Below are 22,198 nucleotides of genomic sequence, written 5' to 3' on the forward strand. Positions count from 1 at the left end.
TAAAATTTATTCAGGGTGGGTCAGTAGCACTGGTATCATCATCACTTTTTCATCATCGCCATTGTCATAGTTTCTAATATTAGTCATTTAAAGAGAGTCAAGAGGCTATACCTCTGAATGAAAAAAACAGGTGCATAGAATTTGGTATTTTAAATATTCAGTAAAATTTGTTTGTACAAGTTCAACAAAATTTGTATTGTGAATACCTCCATTACTAAACAACTGGTTCAATTTAAGTTTTCACTCTATAAGATGTTAATTTTGAGTCACTAAGAAGCATCTTAAAGCCATATGACTCTACTTCTTTTGTGTTCCTATCAAAGTTGAGTGTGGAGGTTGAGTTTTTATCTAAGTGAATATTATAAAAATACTCCCAGGTAGTTTTTATTGTCTTACAATTTGCCATAATTCTAGGGCAGCGCTATTGAAAATGTAATTTAAAGAAATATCATTCCAAATATTGAGGATATCGTGCTTTGTGTTGCGAGACTTTCTGTAATTATGTGGTACCCATTTGGAATAACAAATTGCATGTATCGGATATATTTTTTTATGTATTTAGATGAACATGTTTGAGACAATATATTTATAAACCAAGTTAGAAAGCACCAAAGACAACATAAACTGTTTTTATTCTCTATTAAGCAAAAATAGAAAATGTTATTCTTCTACAACCCAGATGGTAAAAATGTTGCCTATATACCACCATATAGGGAACTGTTATCAATAAATTTATGTTTTGTTTCTAATTTATGAATTTAGAATTTTATAGGTTCTCACTAATTATTGCTCATATTTATTTAAAATTTTGAATTACTAATATGTGTTAATGTATTATATTAAGCACACTTGTGCTCAATTCTTTATAAATTATTTGCCATTTTTGTGAAATATGTCATTGATACTGGTTCACCTCACTACCTTGTTAAAATGTCATCCCAGAAATGCTAATTTAGGAAACAGTGAAGAAAGATATGATTATATTTTAACACATTATATATACAGTCAAAGTTGTATTTAAAAGACCTTTGCACTAATATTTAAAATATCCTTTGTAATGTATCTCTCATGATTCATTAGTTTTATTTTGTGTTGACAATAAAGTAAAATGCTCTATTTTAAAAAGTTAATAGGTCATTGGCAGAAAATTGTAAATCAACTACGATAAAAAAATAAAATGTTAATAGGCCAAACAAAATTAGCAGTTTAAAATTCTGCTTGATTAAAAAAAATAGTCCTAATAATCTCAATTAAAACGAAATGCAAGAGGAAGGGGGAGGGAGGGAGGGGGATGGACTGGGAGCTTGGGGTTAATAGATGCAAACTATTGCTTTTGGAATGGATTAGCAATGAGATCCTGCTGTGTGGCACTGGGAAATATGTCTATAGACACTTATGATGGAACATGATAGCATGAGAAAAAGAAATGTATACATGTATGTGTAACTGGGTTACCATGCTGTACAGTAGAAAAAATAAAAAAAGGAAAAAATAAATAAAAAGAAAATTTTAAAAAAATGCAAAAAAAAAAACCCAACCCTAAATGCAGGGGATCATTAATCCATGAAACAGACTTTTCATGTGCATCAACTCCATCCTTATCTCTAGAACAATGCCTCCAAGCTTTTGCTGGCCATCATGGAAAGCAGACATGACAGCGAGAATGCAGAGAGAATTCTTTTTAACATGAGACCCAGAGAACTGGTAAGAAAACTTTTGAAAGTTTTTAATACTGTGTGACCTACGAGGGGCAGTTTACAGTATGCATGTTGGGGAAAAGTCTAGTGGCTTTCACTACTTTGCCAAGGTGGCATGGCACATCAATACTCCCACAATTATGAATACCTCAGAAGGCCTGTGATAGAAAAGGCCTGTGTGATTTGGATCCTTCATTGGTTTTATCCACTTTAAAGACGTTTCTTAACCAGATTGTCACATGTGACTAAACTATCTGCAAATTATTTTTGCCAGAAAAAAGTCTGCTTTAGTTTGTGTGTTGGAATATATCTGAGGAAGGTTATGTAAAATATTTGTACTCTTCAAAAATTGTGTGTATACCTCTTTCTGAAAGTAAAAACAAAATAAATATCTTTTAATTGTTCTTATTAGAAATGTTGCACATGCTCAGTCCAGAGGAAATTGGGTGGAGACCTGGTGGGAATCCTACAGAGATCATTAGTGTGTCTTCCTACTGTAGAAGTTTTATTTTCCTCTTCAATTGTGGCGTGGAAATCATGAAGAAATAGCAGCATGCTTTAAAAGCATCAAATTTAAGGAGTTCCCTAATGGCCTAGCGGTTAGGGATCTGGTGTCATCTCTGTTGTGGCTCGGATCACTGCTTTGGCGTGGGTTGGATCCCTGGCCCGGGAAATTCCACAGGCTGTGGGGGCGTGGCAAAAAAATCCCCCACGTTGAGTTTCGAAAGCATTGAAAACACACTCAAACCATATAGGCCAGTGACTTATGAGTGCTAATATTGGTTCTGTGGGGAAATCTATGAAGACACTCGTGATCCTCTTTTATAGTAAGAAATGGAGCCGAAGAAGGTAGATCAATAAAAAGATAAGATGCAGTTTGATTTAACATATATTTAATGAAAGCATAGCATCTGGAAAGCAATGGGCCAGGAGGAACAAGACTCTTTATCCTCATGGTTAAGTGGGTTGATGAGTTAGATCTTCAACAACTTCTCTGCACAATAGTCCTTTGAAAACACCATTTCCTTTGCCTGCAACACTTTTGCTCCATCATCCACATCTTCCTTGTGGCCCACCCTCAACTTCTTGCCTGAGTCAGTGCCCCTTACCCTGTGTTTACTGAGAGCCTCACACTTAGCCTTGCTGCAGGTAGAACAGTGTGTTGGCCTCTTGATTTGCCAACTCTCCCATTGGATGGTAAGTTCCTTGAGGGCAGATACTCTGCCGTATCCACTGTTGGGTTCTCAGGGCAGAGGATGGTGTCTGGCACCGTGTGTTCTTGTTACCTAGTGGGCCCTTAATAAATAATGGATGCTGGAATTCCCATTGTGGCTCAGTGGATTATAAACCCAACTAGTATCCATGAGGATGCCAGTTCGATCCCTGGCCTCGCTTGGTGGGTTAAGGATCCTGTGTTGCCGTGAGCTATGGTGTAGGTTGCAGACGCAGTTCAGATCCTGCATTGCTGTGGCTGTGGTGTAAGCCAGCAGCTGAAGCTCTAATTTAACCTCTAGCCTGGGAACTTCCATATGCTGCAGGTGCAGCCCTTAAAAGGAAAAAAAATAACAGATGCTCATCAGGGTTCCAGAGTCTCCTGCTTCATGGGAACTTTGACATGGTCAACATTAAAAAATGCAAAGCCAAATTTTCTGAGAAAAATAGGGAATATTGTAGGAAAATATTTCCACATTTGTTGAAATGAACATGATTTCCAAGGCCATTTACATTTGGAATTCTTTTATACTTTTCCAGTCTGAGGAAACTGTCCAGTTTTTAAGTATACCTCATAAACAATGTAAATGTTTGTGGCATTTCAAGCCTTGTCATGCCCATTTGTTTGTTTGTTTGTTTTTGTTTTTGTTTGATAGGTGGACGTGATGAAGAATGCCTATAACCAAGGATTGGAATGTGATCATGGGGATGATGAGGGCGGAGATGATGGTGTTTCTCCAAAAGATGTTGGACACAATATCTATATTCTGGCCCATCAGGTATCACATCTTCTATCTTTATATTGTCTTGTTCATCTTATCAGTCATGGCTTGCTGTCATATTTTCAAGTTCTGGTCCCTCCATTTATTCAGCACTTGCCTCCCTTCCTCTGGGTCAAGGAGGAGAAAAAGCTCCCAGAAAGCCTGATTGTGCCCCCCAGGGCTGTGCTAGGGGCTGGTCCACAAGCAAACCATACTTGGTACCAAAATCCTGGGCCAGCAGAGTGGAGACAATCCCATGTCCGAGTCTAAGGAGTAGATAAACCATGGAAGTCTTGAAAGAGAGAGGAAAAGAAGCTACTGAGAAGATGGAGAGTGTGAGGTAAGGGGTTGCATTCTGATTGAAACAGGCTTTAGGCTGCTTTGAATTGTAAGTTGGCTTGTTTCCTGCAGAAGTCATAAAGTGGTAGCCTTTAATTGGATTTTATTGACATCTAACAAATATGAGGCTAAATTCACATTCTTTTGGGGGTAACCATTTCTAGCTTACAGTAATTTTTGAAAACAGATACTTCATAAGTGTTATTTAATTCCATTAATATAAGGTCAACCTTAAATTTGCATCTTCTAATGCAGCATTGTTTAGAAGTGAAAAAACGGAAATGTACATAGGCCCATTTGTTTTTGTCTGTACAGCCATCACTTTTTTACATAATAAAGCCTAAATTTCTAGACTCTCCCAATCTCTCTTTCTAGTCATTTTCTCCCATTGTCAATTTCTCCCTTTTCCTGCTTCCCTATTCATCTTATCAGATAATTGAGCAAACATTGGTAGAGATAACACTATAATTTTATTTTTAAATTAAAAAAACTTCCCATATGTGTATGACTAGATCACTTTGCTGTATAGCAGAACTTGACAGAACATTGTAACTCAACTATAATAAAACATTAATATTTTTTCCAGTTTTATTGAGATATAATAGACATACAGCACTGTGTGAGTTTAAAGTGTCAAAAGTTTCTTCTTTTTTTATTTTATTGGGGTATAGTTGATTTACAGTGCTGTATTGGGTTCAGGTTTACAGCAAAGTGAATCAGTTATAATATACATATGCCCATTCTTTTTTCCCATATAAGCTATTGCAGAACACTGAATAGACCTCCCTGTGCTGTAGAGTATGTCCTTGTTAGTTGTCTGTTTTATACATAGTAGTGTGTGTGTGAATCCCATCCTCCCAATTTATTTCTCCCCACCGCAGTTTCCCCTTTAGCAACCCTAAGATTGATTTTGAAATCTGTGAGTTCATTTCTGTTATATAAAGAAGTTCTTTTGTATCATTTTATGAGAGTCCACATATAAGTGATATATGATATTTGTCTTTTTCTTTCTGACTTATCTCACTTAATATGATAATCCCTAGGGCTATCCATGTTGTGCAAGTGACATTATTTTGTTCTTTTTAAGGTTAATATTCCATTGTGTATATATATGACATCTTCTTTATCCATTCTTCTGTCAGTGGACATTAGCTTGCTTGCAAGTCTTGGCTATTGAAATAGTGCTTCAATGAACATTTGGGTGCACGTATATTTTCAAATTATGATTTTCTCTGGATATATGCCCAGGAATGGGATGCTGGGTCATATGGTAGTTCTATATTTAGTTTTTTATGGAACCTCCATACTGTTCTCCCTAGTGGTTATACCAATTCAAATTCCCACCAGTAGTGTAGAAGGGTTCCCTTTTCTCTATACTCTCTCCAGCAGTTATTGTTTGTAGACTTTTTGATGATGGCCATTCTGACTGTTGTGAGGTGATACCTCATTAGTTTTGATTTGCATTTCTCTAATAATTAGTGATGTTGAGCATCTTTTCATGTGCTTTTTTTTTTTTTTTTTTGCCATCTGTCTGCCTCCTTTAGAGAAACATCTGTTTAGATCTTGTGCCCATTTTTTGATTGAGTTGGGTTTTTTATAAAGCTGTGTGAGATGTTTGTATATTTTAGAGATTAATTCCTTGTCAGTTACTTCATTTGCAAAGATTTTCTTCTATTCTGTGGACTGTCTTCATTTTTTAATGATTTCCTTTGCTGTGCAGAAACTTTTAAGTTTAATTAGGTCCAATTTTTTAATTTTTGTTTTTGTTTTCATTACTCTAGGAGGTGGATCCAAAAAGACATTGCTGAGGTTTATGTCAGAGAGTGTTCCACCTATGTTTTCCTCTGGGAATTTTATAGTATTTGACCTTATGTATAAGTTTATTCCATTTTGAACTTATTTTTGTGTATGGTGTTAGAGAATGTTCTAATTTCATTTTTTTTGCATGTAGCTGTCCAGTTTTCCCAGTATCGCTTATTGAAGAGACTGTCTTTTTTCCATTGTATATATATTCTTGCCTCCTTTTTCATAGATTAGTTGACCATCGGTGCCTGGTTGTTGTTGTCCTTCTCTATCCTTTGTGTAACTGCCTAATATATGTAACCTTGAGTGTACTTTTTACAGAAAATTCAGGGAGAGAGGAAGATTCTAAAAGATATTAATACAAGAAGCAGCTATTGTTTTATAATAGAGTTGTATTATAGAGAAGATTTTTAAGATCTCTCCCAGTATAGCAAAATGCAGAACAGGAAACATACAGAACAGGAAAAAGGTAAAGGCAAGTAGGTTATAGCTAGGAAGACAAGAGAGAATTTTAGGTCTTGAGGAACCCAAAGCTAAGAAAAAGGACACATGGAAGGAAGTAGAACACAGAGATTTAGGATGTAGAAAAGGTATAGTTTTAGAGAGAAGGAGCTCGGTGACTGGAATTGAATTATGCTAGAAAAGGACTGACTAGAGAATGAATGTGAGTAGAAAGAAAAAACATCACAAACTGAGAATTAAAATCATATTGGCTCCCAGAACAAATATAGAAATTCAGTGACACAGCATGTGTACATGATCAAGGGGCTGCTTCAGAAACCATAGCATTGTGGAAGGAAACCAGCAGAAAAAGAGAAGGTCAGGGTGAGCAGTAATACATTTTAGAAGAAGGAAGTTGGAGAATATAGCCACTCCTGTTCTTTCAACTGAAAGCTAGTCTTGCTCTGTCTGGAAGAGTAAGCAGCTCCAGGAATAAGACCTGCTTATGTGGCTTTTAAGTGGAACAAGAATAACCAGATCAGCCATGTCAGCCCCAGAACAAATAGAGTAGTAGATGTTTGAGCCAGATCACCCTGTATCCATGAAGACGACATTTTCTTTTTCTTTTCTTTTTTTTTCCTTTTTTTTGGCTATGCCTGTGACATGCAGAGTTCCTGGGTAAGGGACCGAACCCATGCCACAACAGTGACCCAAGCCACAGCAGTGACAATACCGGATCCTTAACCCACTGTACCACTGGGGAACTCCAAGAAGACATTTAAAAATGCAGTCTTATGTTACCAGTTATAATGTGAGTAACAATAAAAATGTCAAAGTCAAGGATTCCCCATGTGGTTCAGCGGGTTAAGAACCCAACGTTGTCTCTCTGAGGATGTGGGTTCGATCCCTGGCCTCACTCAGTGGGTTAAGGATCCAGTGTTGTCACAAGCTGAGGCATAGGTTACAGATGCTGCTCGGATCTGGTATTGCCATGGCGGTGGCGTAGGACAGCATCTGCAGCTATGATTTGACCTCTGGCCCAGGAACTTCCAAATGTCTCAGGTATGTGAAAGGCCGTTAAAGGAAAAAAAAATGTCAAAGTCAAGAAAATATGTTGGTTAAGTCAGTTCAGTTTTAAGCAGATTAAGTGTGAGAATAAATACAAATTTTCTAAAAAAGCTAACATGAATGTTGAGAAGAATGGAGAATAAGGATGAAGAATGCAAGAGCTAGCCCTAGATTGAAAATTAAGAATTTAAACTATGAAAGAAATTAAAAATGAAGACATAAGGTCAGTGATCCTCATGGATCTGAGTTTCTGGGAGTGCTTCGAGAGAACAGATTAGATTGAAGATGATGGTAGAATTGTCCAAGGAGTGGGAATTCAGAAGTTAAAAAGGTAACACGGGGTTAAAAACAACGTATGGGAGTTCCCGTCGTGGCTCAGTGGTTAACGAATCCGACTAGGAACCATGAGGTTGCGGGTTTGGTCCCTGCCCTTGCTCAGTGGGTTAACGATCCGGCGTTGCCGTGAGCTGTGGTGTAGGTTGCAGACGTGGCTCGGATCCCGCGTTGCTGTGGCTCTGGCGTAGGCCGGTGGCTACGGCTCCGATTCAACCCCTAGCCTGGGAACCTCCATATGCCGCGGGAGCGGCCCAAGAAATAGCAACAACAACAACAACAACAACAGCAACAACAACAACAAAAAGACAAAAAAAATAAAAAAATAAAAACAACGTATGGAAAAGAAGAGAGAAAACAATAGATGTGAATATGGCTTGAATGGATATATAGAGGTTTCTGAATTTCCCAGAACCAAAATGTTGGGAAAGCAATAGTCTGCAGAGCTGGGATGGTACAACACAGAGGAATTTAAAGCCAGACTTCAGGGAGAGGGAGAATGTCAATCTGAGTGAGGGGAGGAAGAGTCTGAATTGCTGAACACTTCATGCCTTGTGCTGAAGTTGTAAGAGTGTAACTATGAAATGAGAGGTGGTAAGAGTCCCTTGGAAGAACTCAAAGAGGGGATGGGAATGGTGAAATAGTGTTTGTAACCAGCAGTGGAGTTAAGCAACTGTCTGCTCATTTCCTTGCGTGACACCAGAAGTTGTTCCCTTGCCGCTTTATAAATGTCTTTTCTGTGGGGCAGCTCCTCCCCATCAATTTTCATGAAAAATTCAGTTTTCACTCAGAAGCACGCCCACTGTGCCCTTTGATCTTTCCACAAGTGACTCCTTTGACTTTTTCTAGTCCTGGATACGGTATTTGTTTCTTAGGAGGCCGACGGTGGTTGCTGAGTTCCCTATGAACCAGTTGTCCAGACAGCTCCCACACTGAGGCACAGATGCCAGAGACTGGTTGTAAGCGCTGCTTCCCAAGTAGTTGTGTAGCTATGTGCCGAGGGCTGGCTTGCACCCAGATTTTGCTGTTTTTGTTGTCGATGTGGAATCGTTTGGCTCCCGCATGATGATGACCACGCAGACTGGTTTCTGCCTTTGCACAGTTCAGTAATTCCAAAACTGAGCTTCAGCTTCCTCCTTGTTTTACTATTATCATCTTTTGTACAGACAGTTTATTTTGGTGCCCTCAGACTTTCAATTTTTGTTGTTATTCTTTTCATGGTAGGGAGGTAGTTCTGCTTTTTCCACCGTGACATCTTTTTTGGCCTTTCCTGTGGTTGATGTTACAAGAAACAAATAATGCTTCTTGTAAGTGTCTTGTCTGATCTACATAGACCTATAAATGCATGAAAAAGGGAATTTCTTAAGTTCAAATAGCATAGAGTCGTGCAGAGCATTTTCTTACAGTGCAGCTATGTGTCCTTTTAGACTTTCTGTCTCACATGCTCTTCTCATTCATCTCTACCTCCTCTCCCTGCTCCAGTTTTGCTCTTTTATATTCTGCTTTCTTCACTTTCCTTCTCCTCTTTATTCCTGTCTTTCTGCAGACAGTCTAGAACATTGTTCAGTACTTTGGATCAATTTAACTTATGTGAAACTCGATTGTTTCTTTGATTCCATGTAACATTTTCTATTTTTCTGAGACTCTTCATTTCATTCCATTTCGTTTTCTTCCCCAGTTTCATTGAGATTTGATCAACACATAATATTGTATAAGGTGTACAACATGTCTATTTGATACATTTATATGTTACAAAATGATTGGCAGCATAGTCTTAGCTAGCTCTCCAATCCAGTCACATAATTGCCATTTTCCTTTTGCAATGAGAACATTTAAAATCTACTCTCTTAGTAACATCCATGCCTATGGTACAATTTCATTAGTTAAGGTCACTGAGCTGTACATTAGATCCTGATAATTTGTTAATCTTACAACTGGAAGTTTATACCCGTTGACCTCATATCTCCCTCTTTCCGCCACCTCCCAAGCCCTGGTAACCACCATTCTACTCTCTGGTTCTCCGAGTTCATCATTTTTAGATTCCCCATAGAAGTGGTACATATGGCATTGTCTTTTTCTCTCTGAGTTATTTCATTTAGGTTCATCCTGAACCTACAACATTCATCCAGGTTGTTGCAAACAAAAGGATCTCCTTCTTTCTTATGTCTGATTAAGATTCCATAGTATATCTATACCACATCTCCTTTATCCATTCATCCATGGACAAACATTTACATTGTTTCTGTATCTTGGCTATTGTGAATAATACTGCAATGAACATGTGAGGCCCTTTTATTTCAATACCTACTAGGATTAAGAAGTATGTAGAGAAATGTTATGTGCTTTTGCAGGATGCGGAGACGTATTAAGATAGCAAGCCCATGGAAAGCAAAAATAACTCCTGACTCTTAAACCAAGAAAGAATGGATCACTTTAATTGGATATAGGAAATTGTTTTTTAAATATAGGCTTTAAAATGTTTCATCACACTTCCCCATGTCATTACATAGCCTTTGGAAATGCAGTTTTAATGGCTGCATAATCGTTCATCATTTGAATATACCATAATTTATTTAATCACTCCTTATTGTTAGACATTTAGGTTTCTAATGTTTTTGATATTATAAATTATGCTATGATTAACCTCTTCAACATTAATCTTTCTCTGCTACACTGACTATTTCCCTAGGATAAATTCCAGGAAGTTTAATTACTAGGTCACAGGGTAGTAACTATTTTATGTTCCTTGATGCATATTATAAAATTGTTTTTTCACAATGTGATAGTTGTCATCCTACTGAATCCTAAAACTATAACCATTTAAAAAAAGCTTTGCCAAGTTAAGTATGTCAGGAACATAGTGACCACATAGTGACCAAATGTTTGCTGAATGAATTAAGGAATTATAGATGAAGAGGATCTCATTCTAATCCACATATTTTGGATTACTAATAAAATGGACTCTTTTAATATGCTATTTGGTCATTTCTGTTTATTCTCCGAATTACTTGAAAACGTGTTTATCCATTATTCAGATGGGGTTCATGTTTTTCTTAGTGAATTTTAAATAAGGTTAATAAGTCTTTATTATAGTAGTTAAATCTACTTCATCCTGATTCATTTGCTCTTTAATTTTTTCTTTTTTCTTTTTTAAAGTTTTATTGAAGTATAGTTGATTTACCATGTTGTGATAATTTCTGCTGTACAACAAAGTGATTCAGTAACACATCCATTATTTTTCAGATCATTTTCACATATAGATTATCACAGAATATTGGGTAGAGTTCCCTGTGCTACACAGCAGGTCCCCATTGGCCAGTCATTCCATATACCTCAGTGTGCATGTGCCAATCCCAACCCCCCAGTCCATCCCTCCCACCTGTCCCTTTTGGGAACCATAAGTTTGTTTTCAACGTCTGTGAATCTGTTTCTGTTCTGCAAACAAGTTCATTTGTATCCTTTTTTTAGATTCCACATATAAGAAGGTTTTAATGATAGTTTTTCTTGAGATTTGTTAAATACTCACCTAGATTTTCTTCTAGTGAGGTTAATGAATTCAGTTTGTGTACTTAATTATTTGATTTTTCTGTGTCACAGTGCTGGAATAATTAAAAGGGAAGTTCTTATGCCAATTTATCTCTAAAGACATAGTCCAAGGTTTAGTAATAACAGCAGTCCATGAGGGCAGGGTTTGTAGGAGTTACACGAGTGTGATTGTATAGCATGAGAGACTTTTGGTAAAAAGAGAACTACATTTTCTCATTCTTTTTTTATCCAGTTACATGGAGTTTTTGAGTTCTGGGCTGGATACTAGAAATAAAGCCGAAGAAGACCAACAGGAGATCAACTCTCTGGAAAGTTGCATTCTGACTGGGAGCAGTGACAAGCCAGAGATAGCAGATAGTGAATGATACAGTCTGGGGAGTTAGTGAGAATAGGATTTGATGAATGACAGTCATGAGGTGCTGTTGTAGATTGGCTTATCAGGAGGGTTTTCTCTGAGGAGGTAAAACTGAAGCCAGGTCTAAGTGAAAAGAAAAAGCCAGCAGGATGTAATGGGGAGGTATGGAGGAGCATCCCAGAGCTGTCTGGAAAGTGGCAATGAACCTGGCAGTTTAGAGGAGTAAAAGACCTGTGGAGTTAGACCCTTTTCCAGCTACTACCACTTGAATATTATAATGATCATATACGCTGCACCAGAGGCTCATCTATTATAAGATAGTCATTTAAGAACATATATTGAGCACCTCTTATATCAGGCATTGTTTCAGTTGCTAAGATGGAAAATAAATAAGGATACCATCAAGAAGCTTACAGCTAAGTATGTTGGAGGGGGGAGAGGGAGACAGGTAAATCATTATAATTTAACATACTTTCGTTAAAATGGAAGTTTGTGCAAGACACATTTCCCCTAGGAGTCAGGGGAGGATTCATGGAAGAGGTGACACTTCAACTGAATTTTGGAGAATGGAGAGAGGTGAGAACATTCCAGGCAGCGGCAACAACTTCTGCAAAAATGCACCGTGGATATTTTAGAGAAAGGAGTTTATTTGGGGAATATAGGTAGGGATCTGGTGTAGTATCTACTTATGTCTTTATATAAAGCTAATTACCATAATTTGAATGAGTCAACATCTTTAACAACTGTAGTGACCCTGAGTATAGGCAATTAACAAATGTTGCGTGAATGAAGGGAATGAATGAATGGGACATGATATTATAAAACTTAAGGGTTTTATAAATTAAGTATTATAATAAAAAACTGAATAAAAAGATATTTTCTGGGAGTTCCCACTGTGGTTTAAAGAGTTTCCAACCCAGCCAGTACCCATGGGGATGCAGGTTTGATCAATCCCTGGTCTTGCTCAGTGTGTTAAGGATCCTGTGTTGCTGTGGCTGTGGTGTAGGCCAGCAGCTGCAGCTCCCAGTCAGCTCCTAGCCTAGGAACTTCCATATGCTGCAGGTGTGGCCCTAAAAAGAAAAAAAAAAAAGATATTTGCCTGTTATCATCATCATCATCATCAAAATTAATTATATATTCCCCCACTGGAGTATAAATCCTTATTCACAGACAATTACTTTTTCTGTTTCTATGCTAAGTACATTCCTAGCTATATTAGATACTCAAAGAGTTTAGGAGAATAATTTCTTGAAAAAATACATGCATGCTGGTAATATTTTTATATGATATCGATACCATGAAATAGCATCCCAAAAATTGATATTAGCATTCTGGCTGTCAACAGTCTTATTCCACTGCTCTGAACTTTCTCTTTAATTTCATAGATTACTCTCTGCCAGTCATGTCAGCAAACCCTATATAGATGGATTCTATTATATCCTCCCTCATGTCAGGAACTTCTGTTGCTTTCATTCATGATACCATGTTTCCTCTAAAGCAGGAAAACCTCTCCTCCTGTTCTTAAAATCCATTCGGTATTACCTGAGTTCCTCTAAGATCTAAATGAGACCTACTTACCCAACTTCCAACCAACAATGGTCTTTTCTTTGTTTTTCATTCTTGTGTCTATTATGTTCACCCCAAACTGCTTACATTCATTTACCCTAGCTTATACTGTGTATAATTCTAGAATTGGTCTTTATTTCATGTATGTAGGTCTTCTCTACAAAATTAGCATTTGATTTACAAAATCTGGACACTCATGGGGCCTCATTTGAAAAAAAAAATGAAACTTCCATAAAGAATAATATCACGGGAAAAAAATGCTTAGGTATTTAAATCTTCAAACATACACCTACATGTCTTTCAAGAAACAATGAAGAATCTATGGATTAATGTCATTTATCTGACCTCTCAGATTCATGGTTAATGGGGGCCATAAAAAATGCAGTCCAGGAAACGCATTGAAATTGGACTTCTAATTGTTAATTTGGTGTGAGGATCATGAAGCCAAATGCATGGAAGCAGTTATTTCTCTGCCTAATGTTTCATGTTTAGTAGATTTATATTTATTTCTAAATGACATAAGTATTAGAGCATCAGTCTGAATTCTGGCAATGTGGAAGACCTTTGCTGTGTCTTTGGCACCTCCTTAGATCTGCTCTGATTTCAACTATATTCATTGAACTCCCAATCTATTAGGAGAGTTAGACATACCAGACAGGTTTTGTTTTTTGGGGTTTTTTGTTTGTTTGTTTGTTTTCTATGCAGGGAAATATTGCCTAGCATATTTTAGACATTTGGGTTATTATTCTGTCCCCAACCAAAGCCAATATCTCTTTCTGTCCTTTCAGGGGAGAGAGGATGGTAGGAACTGCTATACTGTTTCAAGGACTAGGAAACTTTCTGTCATGCTGAAAGAATTTTCTAGATATCCTCAAAGTCCTCATTAATCCATTTTTCCCTTAAAATTTTTATCTCATAGCTGCAGTTATTTGAGCTATATTTAAGAGCCCCACATATGCATTACTCTAAGTAGCTAAATTTTAATTTATACCAAAGCCATATGAAATGTATATATTGCGGAGTTCCTGTCGTGGCGTAGTGGTTAATGAATCCGACTAGGAACCATGAGGTTGCGGGTTCGATCCCTGCCCTTGCTCAGTGGGTCAAGGTTCCGGCGTTGCCGTGAGCTGTGGTGTAGGTCGCAGATGCGGCTCGGATCCAGCGTTGCTGTGGCTCTGGCGAAGGCTGGCAGCTACAGCTCTGATTAGACCCCTAGCCCGGGAACCTCCATATGCTGCAGGAGCGGCCCAAGAAATGGCAAAAAAAAAAGAAATGTATATATTGCTCAGACTACTTGAGATGTTTTCCTTAGAAATTTATGCTGCTTCACCTCTTCACCACTTCCATTTTCTTAAGCTAATGTGTAGTAATCAGCATTGCCTCATTTACTTTATTTGTAGAAACAGAAAGACAGGCTTGTAATTGGATACATAACTTCCATCTTTAATATCTTTGAAGGGTTTTTAACTAACTTACAATTACTTTATCTTTATTATGGCTGGTAGTGCAGAGAGTAGAAAACACAGCTGGTTTTGCAGCTCACAGAGGCGCTTGTAGCGCAGTAATATGTTGGCTGGAACACTGCACAAGCAGCTTAATTCTTATTCACTGTGCGCCCTCTATTTTCTCCATTAGCTGATTATGTCACTCAACTTCTCTGACTTCAGCTTTCTCTATAAAAATATGATGAATATCCATGAGCTATGTTTGCTGGGCAAACTTTCAGAGACCTGTTGGACACTAGAAGGTAGCTGGACCATGATGGCTCATTTACTGGATTAGACTCTTACTTTTTAACTAAAAAATATTTGGTGGGGAGACTTCACCTGTGGCATATGGAAGTTCCCGAACCAGGGATTAAACCCATGCTGCAGCTGTGACCTGTGCTTCAGCTGCAGAAATGGTGGATCCTTAACCTGCTGTGCCACAAAGGAACTTTCAGATTATGTTTTAAATAATGTAATGAAGTAATAACTAACTCGCTACTGGATATTTATGTATTTATTTATACCTTGCCTACTTATAAAAAGGATTTGAGGTTGAATAAGAAATGCACTTGTATAATTAGACTATTAGAATATAAGATCAAAAGCCTTGAGAAGCCAAAGGAATCTAAGCATACTAAGGGTCTTGGCCAATATCCTTACTATTTAACAGTGGTAGCTCTGAGTTTCTTGCTAACCAAAAGTGAAAAATAATGGGCAATACAATGAATACCTATACTACTTAACTTATGACCAACTTATTAGGTATCTAATTCCAAAGGGAATTTATACAAGGGCAAGGGATAGCATGGCAAACAACATTTTATAAACTGTTCTGCAGAAAACATCAGGAAAAAAAAATGGACATAGATGGTTTTAGTCTTCAGGGATAAATAGTCTTCTGAGTTACAGTCAATATTTGAATATAAATAAACTTGAAGTGTGTACAATACAATAGTTATTCTGAAAATATATATGCAAGGTCATTTAACAGAGAGACTTTGGTAATGCAGAAACTTTCTAATATGTGAATTTAGCTGAAAAAATATTTTTAAATACCAAGAGATTATTTTATTAAATCACAGAAAATAGACTTATCCTAATTGCCCAGCTATGCGAAAAAACTGCCATTAGTTTTTCTAATAGATATGTAGAAATGTAAGCAACTAAATGAACTTTGCCTGAAAACTTAACATAATTGCAAGTTTTCTTTTCTGAAAGAAATAGGAAAACCAGAATCAGCTATTTTCTTGCTACAAGAAAGATATTTTTCTGTGTTGCTATGACAAGGCAGTTTGATGTAATAAAATACATAATTATTAACTAATGTCACATTGAGCATTAATTATTCTGTGTTTCTTGGCAACTGAGACAAAAGAAATATCAAGTTTTATGATACATGTCTAATCAAGAAAACCATCAAAATTCACCCCCCCAAAAAAAAACACAAACCCATACTGATTATTAGTGAAGCAACTCTTCTTTGTACCTAATTCTAATAGGAATTTATTGAAGGAATCCTTGTTGGTAGTCTTAATTATTAGTGGTGTAATAGAGGTAACTTAAAAATTTTTGTCAGGTACTAGATTTAAAAAAAACTTAGTTGTATCCTGTTGCCATGCATTATCTATGGTAATAAAAAGCAAGCAAATTTTTTTGTCCTTTTTTTGGGTGGGGGCGCACCCCTGCGGCATATGGAGGTCCCCAAGCTAGGGGTCAAATGGGAGCTGTAGCTGCCAGCCTACACCACAGCCACAGCAATGCCAATCCGAGCTGCATCTGTAACCTACACCACAGCTCATGGCAATGCTGGATCCTTAACCCACTGAGCAAGGCCAGGGATCAAACCTAAGTCTTCATGGATGCTAGTCAGATTCTTTCCGCTGAACCACGATAGGAACTCCCAAATTTCTGGTAAAAAGTTTAATGTAAAGATTGACAGTTATTCCCACGAATGTTCCAATGTATACATCCAGTACCTGGACAGAGCCTGGCGCGTAGGAAGTGCTCCATCAGATTTATTGACGCTTATCAGATCTATTATCATGACTTTCCCCAGCTAAATTCATTCTGAATTTAATGTAAATTTGTGGATCACATGCTATAACCAGGCTCTATTCTCATCAGGCAGACCCAGATCCCTTCCCCAGTGAACCTACATTTTGGGGGGATGTCACCCTCCCTGAGATCACACTGTCTGTTCCTTCAGGAGCAGGTAGTCTACAGGCATTAGTTCTGCCACAGGTGGGGAATGCTGAGGGTGTGCAAATGAGAAACAGCCTCTATACTCATGGATTTGACCATGTATTAGCAGGATTCATAAAGACAGTCACAGAGCTGCAGCCCTATGGAGGATGTGTCGCTGGGGTGTTCTGGGATCTCGGGCTAGGAGTGTGCATGGGAAAGTGAGCGTGTGGCTGAGACAGAGATGGAAGGAGAGAGTCAGAGGAACAGAGACATCACTTTCCCTTGTACTTAAGCATTTGCTCAGCATTCAAGCAGGCAAATCAGTTTCTCTAAAAACCCCCAATCCACTGACCCGTAGCTCTGCTCCCTTTTTTTAGCAAAACGATCAAAAATTGTATACAATCGTTATTTCCGTTTCCTCTTTCTTTTCTGTCTTAAGTCCATCCCTGCCAAGCTTTCATCCTCACCAAGCCACCAGCACAGCACATAGCGAAGTCATCAGTGACTGCCACCTGGACCAAAGGAATGGGTTGTCTTCAGTCTCTGCCGTATTCATCCAATCATAACATTTCACAGTCAGCTGCTCTCTTCTTAAAATCCTTAACTTAGCTTTCATGCAGCACGGTTTTCTCCTTTTCTGCTTCCCTCCTGGCCCCTTCTCAGTTTCCATCCTTGGTTCCTATGGCTCTCCCTCTTCTTCATTTTTTGTTTTCTGTTTTGTTTTTTTAGGGCCGCACCTGAAGTATATAGAAGTTCCCAGGCTAGGGGTGGAATCGTAGCTGTGGCTAACAGCCTACACCACAGCCACAGCAATGCCAGATCCTTAACCCACTCAGCGAGGCCAGGGATTGAACTTGCATGCTTGTGCTCATAGTCGGGTTTGTTACCACTAAGCCACAATAGGAATTCCTCTCCTACTTCTATCAGAACGTTCCAGTCTGAGTGTTCTAGGACTCATTCCGCTGGTATCAATGACCCTCACTCCCTAGACGATCTCCTTCAGTGACATGACTTTAAACACCAGCTGTCCTATGATAACCCCCCAGGTTATATCTTCCATGTGGGCCTCTCTTCTGAGCACCAGATTGATTCATCAACTGCTTGTTTGCCATCTGCGTTTGAGTGTCTTTTTAGACATCTCACACTTCACATATTTATAATGAAACTCTGAGTCTCCCACAGTCTTTTTAACAGAGATTCACACCCAGACTCTGTGACTCTGGAACCTTGACTTCTTCTCATTACTCTAAGCCAAGGCTGGGTTAATGCCTGCTTTGTGTGTTCCCATCACACACTGTGTTTACTCTGATCCCAGCACGTGTATCATGGAATTATTGTGTACTTGCTTGTCTCCCCGAGACTCCAGATTCCTCAAAGGCAGGAGTTATGCTTTATTCATGACTGTGTTGCCCAGTGCACAGTACTGTGTTTGATACAGTAAACACTTTTGATTAAGTGAGTGGCTATTATAGTTAACGAGTGCCATAGATGTCTAGAAAGGAAATGGGTTAATACTGGCTGCGGTCACTATAGAGGGGCTTTGTGGAAGGACTAATGTTTTAGAGGAATCTTATGTATTGATAAGATTTAGATAAGCAGAGAAAAGAGAGGAAGGCATTTCCATCACAGAGAAAGCAAGAACAGAGGAAGAGGTAATAGTCATCATGACGTGTGTAGCGGGGTGAGGTGCTGAGACATCACACCAACAGGATGGAGGAGGCAGTGTGGTGAAAATTTCGGGGGTAGCAATGGAGGGTGCATCTTATCAAATTCTTTAAGCGCCCAAAGATAGTTTAGTAGAAATATTTACTGAAATGTGACATGGCATTCTGTCCCTTAGGGTACTTCATTCTTATTTATGTTGCTATAAAATTAATGAGATGTTAAGGATTTCGTAGCATTCTAGTAAACACAGTAACATGAAAACAAATGACACAGAAGTCTGCTTTAAAGATACCCGCCCATTCAAATGCTTTATTCCACATCTTCAGGAGATCTTTTCATGATGGTATTTTGATTCATACCCTAATTTACACTCTGGCATTATTAAGCAGGGATTTAAAGAGAGATCAGTTAAAAAAGAACCCATGAGAAAATGTAATTGGTAAACACAGAAGCCAGTCCAAAAATGCTTATGTCAAAGCACAGGTAGTTTTCTGGGAATGTGTGTTTGTGTGTGTCCTTGCATATATCTGCCTGTGTTTGTTGGTTAACTTGTTTCTCCAGCTCAAACATCAATGAAGAATGTTTAACTATGTAACTGACATTTTATCCCAAGGACTCACTATAAAAGTATGAGATGACTGAACTGATGGTTCCAAATAGTCCTTTTTTAGTCAGTAGATCCAATGGTGGAATTTTAAGGTGGGGTATGAAAATATGTTTTTTTCTGATTTAATAGCCAAGAGACTTTTGTAGGTATGTGAGTCTTAACTAGTAAGCTGATGAGCTCGCTCAGCTTTTGTGTTTTGTAGCTGTTGGTACATTTTGAGTTTCAGAGTTATACATAGAGGTACAGAAACCTGAGAGACCATAGTGATAAAATAATGCTGGAAGATAAACTGTTGAACTAAAAAGTGAAGTTTCAGCAAGGGAAATAGTTATCCTCAGCCAAACCAAAAAAGTCCCCCTTCTACATCACAACCAGGTAGTTATGTGAAATTGTACAGTAGGGGAAAGTTCTGGAAAGTCCCTTGTCGGAATTTATGTTATCGATGAATTATTATCAATTATAGAAACACAAAAATGTTTGATTCAAAAGATAATTTTTTCTGTTTATCTATCTATCTATCTATCTATCTATCTATCTATCTATCTATCTATCTATTTATCATTTTGTAAGATATATGAGATCTGCAAACTATTTGCAAGTTTGGTTTACTTTTTTTGTTTATAGGTAACTTTTTGCAAAGAGCTACACAGTAAATATTTTAGGCTTTTCCAGTTATAGTCTCTGTTGCAAACATTTAACTTGTTATTCTGGCGCAAAACCAGCCATAGACAACACCTAAAGAAATGAGCATCGCTGTGTTAAAATGAAACTTCATTTTAGAAAACAGGTGACAGGTCAGGTTTGACCCACAAGTGTAGTTTTCTAAACCCTACTTTAGATAATTTTTAGAATCTTCGCAGTCACAAATTTCCCACATTTGAAAAATATTTTTGGGTCAGAATCGAGAGGTCATTTATCTGTATTTTTCATGTTTGTATTTATAACATTTAATTCACTTTGTATGTGAGTGTAACACACTCACACACACAAACACACAACAGAGAGACATGTGTTTAAGATAAGTTTCTGCCTGGATAAAAGCAGACTCTCTGGAGGACCTTTCTTTCCATTGCTGTGATTCTGTGATTTCAGTCTGCTGTGAACGGTGGAAGCCTGATCCTAAATGGCAGTTGACGAACTAGCTGACGGGGCAGCATATGTTCACTTCTTAGTCTGAGAATATGAATGAGTCAAGTGTGAAACAGGAGTGTGAATGAATCAAGTAGGACAGAAGCAGAAGCAGGGGACATGAAGGGAGATGTCCTTGGAATGACACAGATCTATGGGGTTGAGGGTGGAGGGCAAATGAAAGAAACTTGGCTGGTACACAGCTGGGGAAGCCAGAAGTGTTATGTATTCAAGCTGAGGTCAGAGCAGCAGCTCTCACATTGTAATGCGCATCAGACTCCTGGACCCCCAGTCCCCAGAGACTTTGATTGAATAGGTCCTGGGGTGGAGCCACAAATTGCTTCTTACCATACATCCTGAGTATGTTTATTCTTGTCTGCAGGCCACAGCTTAAAAAAAAAAAAAAAAAAAAAAAAAAAAAAAAAAAAAACTGCTCCACTTGTTTGCCCTCATCAACTTCCTTCCCTAATGGTCCCAAAGCCTGGTTCCTGACCCAGATTCAGCCGCTTTAGGTTTGTTCTGTTTCCCTCTCCTTTTGAACTTCCCACTCTCCTACTATCAAGCTAATCTGATTGTCACCTAATTTTCATTTGTGTGAAATTAAAGGCATTAATCTGGGCAGTTTAGGAACATGAAGACTCTTTTAAAACACAGCTCCCATCAAAACAAGCCCATGTGAACCATACCTCTCTCCACCAAGGATGCCTATCTTTGTTTGACCCTTACAGCAGTATGAGAATCCTGAGCCACTTTCTGCTTTATATATAAAGTTCCTAAAGGCCAGACAAGAAGGGAAGGCCAGGATGGCTGGGACTCAAAGTGGGAGAGGGCCAGAGATGAGGCTAATGAGATTGACAGGGTCAGGCCAGAGGGCATGTAGACCTTGCTCAGGGGGTTGGCCTTTATCCCTGGACAAACGAGAAGCCATCACTATCTCCATGCAAATACCACTTCCTCTCTAGCTGATGTAATACCTGGGAATGGTATAAGGAGAGTGAGAATGATGGGAGAATCTTGGATAACTGTCAGTGGGTGTGTAAGTAATGGTGCATTTCCCAAGACTGGAGATAGAGAAGGCTTGGAGGTCCGATGAGGAGAGAAGCAGCATGGTTCTAGACCTCTGGTGTTTGAGGAATTTATGGGACATTGGGGCAGAGGTGTACAGCATGCAGTTGATTTTATGTACCTCAGGAAAGAGCGCTGGGCTCAGAATATTGGTAGTCAGAGACATGAGGATATAGATGCTGTTTGAAGTGGTGGGTGTAGATGAGATCTCCCAGGGAAAGCAATTAATCAAAAAGATCAAGAATGGACAGGAGGAGGGAGAGTTCCCTAGTGGCTCAGAGGGCTAAGGATCTGGCATTGTCACTGCAGTGGCTCAGGTCACTGCAGGGCCCAATCCCTGGCTGGGAACTAGTGCATGCAGCAAGGAAAGGGAAGGAGGAGGAAGAAGAACCTATAGGTCAAGGGAATGGAACATGAAAGCAATATAGGAGAGAGACTCACAAAGGAGCGTGGGACCAGTGGCCCCAAAGAACTCAGTACCCAAGGTGCAGCCACAAACCCAACCCCTGGATTTGGCACTTAGCAGATTCATCTCACTACAAGCATCCCATACTGAGCGGTGAGGGTCCAGACAGAGAGCAGTGAGCTGAGGAGCCCATGGCAACACTGCCTGAAAGGTAGATTCACTCCAGATGCTCATTAGAGTCAGAGAAGCAGAGATTCAAAGCAACTTAGCCAGTGTATCCTCTCTGATCCCTGTCTTAACTGGAATGAAAGTGAAACATCAGTTCTAAATCTTGGAGAGGAGGGAGAGTGAAATAGACACCAGTGGCTTTACAAGTCAGATTGTCTCGCTGTCACTGAGCAACTTGATACCCTCAAAATACTGCAGTTGCTCTTCAGAAGAAGTGAGGTGTGTGTGTGTGTGTGTGTGTGTGTGTGTGTGTGTTTTGTTCAAAATGTCCATCCTCCAAGGTTTCCTAAGGCTCCTCATATACGTT

At 38.6% G+C, this 22,198-nt stretch overlaps 1 protein-coding gene across 2 annotated transcripts in view; it reads left to right on the top strand.

Annotated features, from left to right (window-relative positions):
• ITPR2 (inositol 1,4,5-trisphosphate receptor type 2) overlaps nucleotides 1-22,198 on the top strand; it is a 529,759-nt gene that overhangs the window by 379,575 nt on the left and 127,986 nt on the right. For both annotated transcript variants that reach the window (XM_021092919.1, XM_021092920.1), the window contains 2 exons: nucleotides 1,609-1,704; nucleotides 3,566-3,688. In XM_021092919.1, the coding sequence (XP_020948578.1) occupies nucleotides 1,609-1,704; nucleotides 3,566-3,688 (219 nt within the window). The remainder of the gene's footprint in view (nucleotides 1-1,608; nucleotides 1,705-3,565; nucleotides 3,689-22,198) is intronic.

This window comes from Sus scrofa, chromosome 5 (genome assembly GCF_000003025.6).
Source record: "Sus scrofa isolate TJ Tabasco breed Duroc chromosome 5, Sscrofa11.1, whole genome shotgun sequence".
NCBI lineage: Eukaryota > Metazoa > Chordata > Mammalia > Artiodactyla > Suidae > Sus > Sus scrofa.